At 39.5% G+C, this 9,124-nt stretch overlaps 1 protein-coding gene across 9 annotated transcripts in view; it reads right to left on the bottom strand.

The window, feature by feature from the left end:
* Positions 1–247: 247 nt before the first annotated feature.
* Positions 248–9,124, bottom strand: part of LOC129765203 (aldehyde dehydrogenase, dimeric NADP-preferring-like) — a 57,307-nt gene continuing 48,430 nt past the window's right edge. For 5 of the 9 annotated variants that reach the window (XM_055765232.1, XM_055765239.1, XM_055765236.1 and 2 more), the window contains 4 exons: positions 3,716–3,831; positions 3,401–3,536; positions 3,194–3,344; positions 248–720 (listed from right to left, as the gene is read on the bottom strand). In XM_055765232.1, coding sequence (XP_055621207.1) covers positions 706–720; positions 3,194–3,344; positions 3,401–3,536; positions 3,716–3,831 — 418 coding nt within the window. In that variant the 3' untranslated portion in view covers positions 248–705. Of the gene's footprint in view, positions 721–2,654; positions 2,864–3,193; positions 3,345–3,400; positions 3,537–3,715; positions 3,832–8,438; positions 8,555–9,124 lie in introns of those variants that run through there. The other 4 variants (XR_008741405.1, XM_055765234.1, XM_055765235.1 and 1 more) reach the window with 4 other exon arrangements.

Genomic DNA, 9,124 nt, shown 5'->3' with positions numbered 1-9,124 from the left:
TACCAACAGATGGCGAAACGGTGTTGGTGATGTGTGGTTTCCTGTGACCTTAAACTACCTCAAATCGCTCGTTTACATCAATCATTCCAGAACCCTGAATCACCTGAAGAACGCTGCCTCCAGCATACCTATACGATAAACGGAAAAAATTTGAAGACGCGCAACAATGGATGTCTCATATAAGTTGAAACCAATTGAACAGAGGAATAAAGGGAATTCTTGTACGCTGAAAGACTAACAGGACACAGACAGTTTTGCAAAAATATTTTATTCAATATATTCATCCATACATGAGTATACTTAACTGAAATATTCTTGCCAATACACAATCTGCAAGTCTATTGCCACTCTTAATCTCTATATGACCAGTTCGAATGTACGTTTGTATGCCGCCCTTATACGAGAGGCTAACCCACGATTTATTACCTCCGATAGTAGTTGTTTAAAATTTACGCAAATAAAAACAATGTTTTATATGTTCTAATCATATTGTGAATAAAATAATATAACAATTGTGCAACAGCTAATATATTAAGGTTGAATATGAAACCTATACCCAGTTGACCAGAAGAAAAAGTACGCTTTATCACAAAAGGGTTTTAGAAATAATAACATTTCTACCGTACATTCTGCTCGGTTTGTCTCATTGTTTACAGTCTGTTTAAAGATGTGTAAGCATCTTGTGTCGTTCAGGATCGGAATACGTTAATCGTCTCTATCCTGTGGATGTGGAGAAAAGAAACAAATTGTTACTATGCTTTGTTCATGGTTGTATGTACAGTCAATCTCAAAATTAAGTATACACCTGGTATTGGTTTGTTATTTTTGAGTTTTTCGGGGTTCAAAAGTAAATAACTAGATGCGATTTATATTCACCGTAGAATTGATCCATTTTACTCTCATGTAGTGATAAGAAAAAAATAAAATGTTCACATTTCTCCTCCATATTTGAAATACAAACAAAAAATCTCCAATTAAGACGTGGCAAAATTGAGTGTACATTTCAAGTGAAAATTGAAATCAGTTCAGAAATGTTAACAGATAACAAAAATCAATCCCCTAGTATTTGGTATGGCCCTCCTTTGGCGTCCAGCACTTTCTGCAAGCACCGAGGCGAGATTTCTGGTCACTGTGGACGGAAGTGCCTCCCAGATCTCCGTAATCGTCGTTTCGAATTCCGCTTCGTTCCCTGGATTTTTATTCTTCAGATGGTTCTTGATTTCCCACTCTGGATACTCAATAATGTTCAAGTCCGGTGATTGCGGAGGTATTTTGAGTTGATTGGGACATTATAGAGCAGGCATATGCTCACCATGAAGTCAGTTTTCTTCGGGTCATTATTCTGTTGAAATTAGTAATCACGATGGGGACCCAATTTCTGAACGGGAGACTGCAGGTTACGTTTCAGGAAGATCAATGAAGCCATCTTGTCCCTCGTCGAATCGATAAACTCCATAGTTCCAGTTTCATACGTCACCAATGTACCATACATCAACTGACTACCGCCGCCGTGTTTTACTGTTGTAACCAAATGCAGAATCTGAAGCACCGATCCTGGTTTCTTCCACGCCATCTGTCTTCCATCCGTTTCAAAGATATTGATTTCTGGCTCATCCGTATAAAGGACCCTGTTCCAAAACTCCTTAGGTCTGTCTACATATGCCTTAGCAAACTGTAGTCGTTTTTTCATATTCACCTTTGAGATTCAATACTTTTCAAGGCCAACACGACCTCTCAGGTTGTTCCTGTATGCTGCTCTCCGGACAGTGTCTGCGCAGACAGGTCTCCCTATGATGCCGGCTACTTCGGTAGTCAATTTAGTAATGTTTGTTTTAGGCTTCTTTCGCAATGTTCCAACAATTACCAATTACCAATCATCATCAGAAGATAGGATCCGTTTGCGTTCTCTACCGGGAGATTTTCCATGATTCCTTTGTATTTCCACTTGTTTATGATTTTCTTTACTCTAGAGTGGGTTCTTCCGACAGCAGCTGCTATTTTCCGCAATGTCTTTCCTCGACAAGTCTTACTTATTATCATTGTACGTGTAACAATATCTATTTCGTTCATTTTACTTGCCATATTGATAAAAACTTTTTCAAACATCTACCAAGAACAAAAACCACCACTGCCCAAGCAGTGGTTAAGTGTTGACACCAATCACTGACGTAAAAAAGTATGTTAACTCGCAAAGATACTAAAAAAAATAATTTAGTAAGATATTTGAGGTGTACACTCAATTCAGCGATGCTTTTGAATGAAGATTGTTTTCAATTTTTTTAAAAAAATAATTAGCAACTTATCGCGAAATTTTCTTGCGGTTTGTTGTCAAATAAACAGTTTTTGGATACTTGGAACAAAAATAAAAATGAGAACAGGACCTCTTCTTATTCTCATACCACAATTTTGAAACTTTTTTATATTCGAAATATCATTTTAATAAGCCCTCAATTGTCATTGAATAACTTTGCGTTATTACTGCATCAAAAAATGATTTTGTAAAGAGATTTGAATAAAATACGAGAACATTACTGAGCTGCAGACTCGAAGCCTACAACGTTTGCAATAGTTGAAAATCAGTTCAACAATACGAAGCCGCTCCATTAGAAAAAAAAAGAGCATCGGAATCGAGATCGCAAATGAATACACATACATTACAGATATTAATTGTTAGATTAATTTATTACGAATAAATACTATTCTAGACTCTATTGTTGTTTTCAACCAAAAATCCCCTCGTTGCTATTCTAAAACTGCTTTTGCTCGCGAACTTTTCACATGTGTTAGCAAAACCAAAACTTGTGACAGTTTGGTAATACATTGTGAAGCATTTTACTCTCACAGTTGATTAGTGCATACGTTTCTGAAAATGGAAAATAACGTAAATTAGCACCATAAACTGCTTGTGAAGGAGATAGTTTCCAATAAGGAACAGATTGAAACGTACGAAAGCATATAAAAATGGAGTTATCTATTGCGCTTAAAGGAAATAAGCGAAGCAATCTAGATATAAACTTTAAAAGAAATTATTCACAAGAGGTTGGGACTTATTCAAAAGAAGGAAAAGCTTTGAGAACACTACTGAGAGCATTTAGTTACGATGTATACTGCAGCATTGATTGAGGAACGAAATAAGCTATAGCACTGAACTGAAACCAAACCACCGCTGTTGTCTTTAAAATAGATTATTTACCTTCATAATTGAACTCACGATAAGCGTCGTTGCGACACCAACACCAAACATCATAAGGTACGGCAGGTACTTGGTGGAGAATCCTTGTCGCTTTTTCAGCAATGTCGTCAGAAAAGACAGCTTGTTATCAGAATACGGCGGGTATCGTGAACTGGAAGGAAAGTTTGAATGACTCTTTCTTGAATGTACAACTGAACATAATCTTACGCTGCCAGAGTCTCTCCAATGACATTGAAATCCTTCGATAGACAAGACTTTCTGTGAGTAAACGTGTCGAACGAATACTTTCCGTGATACGCGCCCATTCCACTGGAACCAACGCCGCCGAAAGGTAATGTTTCAACTGTTTTATAGGGATGATAAAATATAGCATTATATGTATTTCGCCATAGACATCTATAATTAACTATTCATCGATACTTCTAGCAACTGAACCTTCCACCAATTAGAAGTTTTAACATACATTTTTAACAATTCAGTGCTTTAAAAGCCTAACTAAGACTAGATAATTATTGTTCCAACCTGAAAAGTGTGTCAAAGTGTCGTTGACGCAGATACCTCCACAAGTTGTGTTAGCAATTAGTTGATTTATGTCAGATTTCTTGCAGCTGAAGATGTACATTGACAGTGCGTTTTGTCTAGCAGAAGTATGGGGAACATGTTTCAGTTAAATCTAAATAAGTTATCAGTCTCGGGTTCGCAATACGACGATTGTGCATCCTGTGCATTGTGAATAATGATTTATTAAATACATTTATACTACAAACTAAATGATTCGATATTATTTAATCCAATGAATTTCAGTGTTTTCTAAGCATACAGTAAATGTTAAGTGATAATCACAGTATAATCAAAATATTCCACACCATTGATTCTAAACAAATCTGACCTGTAAAATGCACGATCTTCTAAAAACGCATTTTATCAATACTGCTCGATCTAAAAATGTACAACACCTAGAGTTCGGTTCAGGCAAAACGACAGTTGAACAAACTTTTTCCAGTTTCAAATCATTGGGGAAAGTATCGAGGCCCATTCAAAAGTATTAGTCACATCTCGTCACGATTTGCCCACCAGCTGGTACATTTCTAAGCGTCTTGTTTTACACCAGTTTGAGAGTTTGAGAGCCATATCAGGTCCAGGCAAGTTTTCGTAGAAACAACTGACGGAATGTGATTACTCGGAGATGTCGTTTCGGTACAAGCAAGAGAAGTTTTTCGCGAATCAAAAAGCTTCCTGGGCGTTGATGCTCATCAATGAGTGGACCTGATGTGTCGTAAAGGAACATAACGAGGAGGATTCGAAACTAAGCAATGAACACGAACGTTTGAGGACAGCTGTTTCTACTCGAAGTATTGTGCTTACTCGGAAGCTGAGCTTCAAGGTGGACGAAACCTGGATGTGCAGTTTGCTACCCAACGGTTTGTAAAAAATGTATCGAAAAAGTCAGTTGACAAGTCCGGTGTTGGTTGTGAAACAGATGGTCTCTATCGAAAGGGGCTACGGATTGGCCATCTCTCTACCAATGAGATGAACCGGCTGGGAGAAAATGGTAACGTGATTGGAATTCCACGTGGAGGATTCTGTGAAATACTTACCGCACGTCCATGCGAAACATGGAGCCTACCTACTAGGACTTTTGGGGCCTTTTGAAAATAGAGCCGATAAAGCTGGTAGTGGTTATTTTCTGATTTTCATTGGCGATGCAAGTCGTAACACCGTGGTATGTTTCCAGAACTCGAAAACGGAAGCACTCGAGGTATTGCAGGACTACAAAGCTTTGACGAAACTTTCGGAATTTCTTGCGGAAAGAAGGAATCAAGCTCGAGACGTCTGTTTCCTACAACCCAGAACAAAACGATAAATTTCGTAAGAACAGTCGTAATTTCTTCTCCAGCCAGAAAAAAGACAATTGATAAGTAATAGCAATTTATAAGTAATACTTTATTTTCTGTAAAGTCCCATCAATCAATATCGTTGATTTTTTAAAGAAATTGTCATTTATAAACATACAAAGCACTCATTGTCCATAAAAATTCACTCAAGATGATTATTGTATCCCTCAATTACCTAGAGGTATAAGGACCCTCTATCAGAAATGCTGGACCCTATTATGTAAGATTCAATCGAACGGTCGATTCGATCCCTATAACTATTACACCGAACAAACTTTCGTATTTTGTAAATTGATAGAATCTTATCGAATCTAGTTCTTTCTCGAACGTCGACGAATTTCATATTTTGAAACGCTGCCGAAATGTTTCCCAAGGCAAAACACCAGAATTGCAACGAGCAAACCAAACAGCTTGAAAAATTATGCCGACTACTTTCATCCGACTGTATCTATTATGTTTCCAGCATTTTTTGAACAAATGATATTCCAGACGGAAACTTTGTGAAATTGTTCCTAGTGACAATTGTTTGCATTATTATGGTCGTTATGGCAACTGGATATTAAATAACTAACAATCTACAAGAAAATATTAGAACGGAAACTTTAATGCAGAAAAATCTACTCTTACAACTAATATGTTTTATTAAGGTGAGCACTTTATAAAATATTCACGGCAGAAGGCAATTGCGTTTGGAGGTGACACTATCCTAGACCAGCTAGCGGGCACCTATGAATACCTACGCGGACGACCGGTAGACCGCGGACTACCGTTTGACCATCCCTGATATATAACAAGGCATTTTTCGAGGAGCTGGCGGAAGCCTACAGTTGTTTTATGATTCGGTTGATCTCAGATTCCAGTGGAGGCGATCTGGCGTAGTGGTAACATCCATACCTCTCACGCTCAAGATCACGAGTTCAATTCTCACTCCCGATATTCTTCCAAAAATGGAAGCAAAAGTGACGAACCAGCCAAAAGTGTTGAAAATCACTACAATACAGAAAAAAAATCTCAGATTCCTAGTCGTCATATTCATACGACAACAGTTCCTGATTTGCCGTCACAGGTCGATGATGTTGGAAGTGTCTCTTCATAGAAGTTCTGCCCGCAAACAAGGCAAATTACGATGTTTTAAATAAAATCAACAAGAAGGAGCAAAAGGGGGAGGCACATTGCGTATTTGAAACAGAAATGCCAGCAAAGAATCAATTTTCTCCAAACCGGAACATGGTGGGGTGCCCATCCAGGAGACCTCATTCAGTTGTACAAAACAACGATATTGTCAGTGTTAGAATATGGCAGTTTTTGCTTCCGATCAGCTGCCAGGATTCATATTCTCAAGCTGGAGAGAATACAATATCGTTGCTTGCGTATAGCCATGGGGTGTTTGCATTCGACACATACGATGAGTCTCGAAGTTTTGGCAGGAGTACCCCCGCTTACTCTTCGGTTCACAGAATTATCCTACAGATTTCTCATCCGTTGCAAGATCATGAATCCATTGGTGATTGATAACTTCGAAAATCTACTCCAGCTGACTCCTCAGTCAAGTTTTATGTCTTTATACCATGAGTACCTTACCCACAACGTGCACCCTTCACCAGGCATCTCCAACCAAGTTTGCTTCCCTTACTTTTGCAATTCCTCTGTTATTTTTGATCTGTCCATGCGACAAAAAATCCATGGAATACCAGATCACCTACGCTCCAATGTTATTCCGTCGATATTTTCGGAAAAATATGGGAAAGTTGGATCTGATAAAATGTTCTTTACTGACGGTTCATACATAAACGGGTCCACTGGCTTCGGCATCTTCAATGAAAATTCCAGTGCCTCTTTCAAACTCAAAGATCCTTGTTCCGTGTATGTCGCTGAAATGGGTGCGATATACTATGCTCTAGGGATCATTGAAACACTGCCCATCGACAATTATTTTATTTTTTCAGACAGTCTCAGCTCAATAGAGGCAATCCGCTCAATGAAAGTTGATAAACGCTCATCTTATTTCCTAACAAGAATAAGACATCTATTGAGTGTTTTGGTCGAAAAATTATTCAAGATTACCTTAGCATGGGTTCCCTCTCATTGCTCGATTCCGGGGAATGAGAAAGCGGACTCGCTAGCTAAGGTGGGCGCTTCAGAAGGCACACTTTTTGAAAGGCAAATTGCCTATAATGAATTTTTTCACATTCCTCGTCAGGACACACTCGTTAGTTGGCAGCGCATGTGGAGTGAAGATGAGTTCGGTCGTTGGTTACACACGATTATCCCTAAGGTCTCGACGAGTGCATGGTTTAAGGGATTGAATGTAGGTCGTGATTTCATTCGCGTGATATCTCGGCTTATGTCCAATCACTACAACCTAAACGCGCATCTCTATCGCATTGGGCTCGCAGCAAACAATCTTTGTGATTGTGGCGATGGCTACCACGACATCGAGCATGTTGTCTGGTCGTGTATCCGGTTCCATGCTGCTCGCTCTCAGCTCTCTAGAGCACTGAGAGCACAAGGCAGACAATCGGATATCCCCGTCCGGGATATCTTAGGTAGCCGGGATCCTGATCTTCTGCTTCATCTATACCTGTTCCTCAGAAACGCCGATGTCAACGTTTAATGATGTTTCCTTCGTTGTGTCCCCGTTTCATATCCCTCCTAGCGATCGATAAACTTTTACTTAGTCGCGGCAATACATACACACACTCTTTACAGATGCACGGGCCAAAGGTTGTGCAGTCCACTGATCATTCAACAAGAGCCAAAGGTTGTACCGCTCATGACAACTCTACACGAACTGATGATTGCGCCGGCTAGTGACCATTCTATCCTGGATTCCTCGAGTCGAGAAAGACGCACCACGCTAGATATAGGGTACAGACTAGGGGGGCGTTGCTGATTAATGGTCAGCTGCATCCCAATAGGAAGTAGCCCGTGTCGGGCACACGTATAGAGCATCGAAGACTGCAACATACCAATTATGAGAACACTTGTAATACTAACCTCGAGCCAACCGCGAGTAATCGGTTACATATTACTAACATAGTTGTAAGACAAAATATGTCAAAATATTGGACTCCCGGCCCCGTCAGGCTAACGCCACATGTGCCTTAATAAAAAATATATTTTGGGAAAAAAAAAAAAACAAGAAGGAGCTCGGAACGCTCATGAAGGGTGTTTCGGTGTGGGATACAGTCGAAGTGTGAGTATTGCCTAGGAGGCAAATTGCCGAAGAAAGCTTCCCCGAATAAGGCAGAAAGTCTCGTGTATGCTATAAATAAACTCCGGAACTGGGGAGATCTTGACGAGACGTGATCATTTTTTTAATGGGCCTCCGTTTTGTGTAAACTCCTAACCTGCAAGGTGTAGCATTGTATCATTGATACAGATCCCACCACTAGTTGTGTTAGCAATTATTGCTCTTCGGTCCGTCTTATTTCTACTGAAGATGTACAAAGCTAAGGGTTTATCCCTAGCGTATTATAATAAAAAGGAATAAAACAATGGTTAGCATACAAGTAGAGAAAATTTAATTAGCGAAGCAGGAAAAGCGAATAAATGAACATGAAGGGGCGAAGTTAAATCCATGATTTATTTGTTTGATTACTGTATTAAATGACATACCAGTGATATGTTGTAATATTAGGCTGTCAAAAAAGTCCTGCGGTATTTCCGCGAGGTGTCGTTGTAAGCGCGTAGTTCTAATTGTATTCATTGTATCGAGTCATACTATAGATTGTTGGAAAGGTGTTTTTGCGCGATATAATATAGTCCTTGACAGTGTTTTGTTTGGTACTATGACAATGGCAAAAATGCATCTCAAGCTGACAATAAAATTTGTGCAGTTTATGGACCCGATACAGTTTCCATTTCCACCGCACAACGATGGTTTCAACGTTTTCGTTCTGGTGTAGAGGTCGTCGAAGATGCGTCACGCTCCGGAAGGCCTGTCGTCGAAAATTGCGACAAAATCGCTGAATTAGCCGAGAAAGACCGGCATAGTAGCAGCCGTAGCATCGGCCAAGAGCTGGGGATAAGTCAT

This window comes from Toxorhynchites rutilus, chromosome 2, assembly GCF_029784135.1.
Source record: "Toxorhynchites rutilus septentrionalis strain SRP chromosome 2, ASM2978413v1, whole genome shotgun sequence".
NCBI lineage: Eukaryota > Metazoa > Arthropoda > Insecta > Diptera > Culicidae > Toxorhynchites > Toxorhynchites rutilus.
This window is presented reverse-complemented; position numbering and strand designations above follow the sequence as displayed.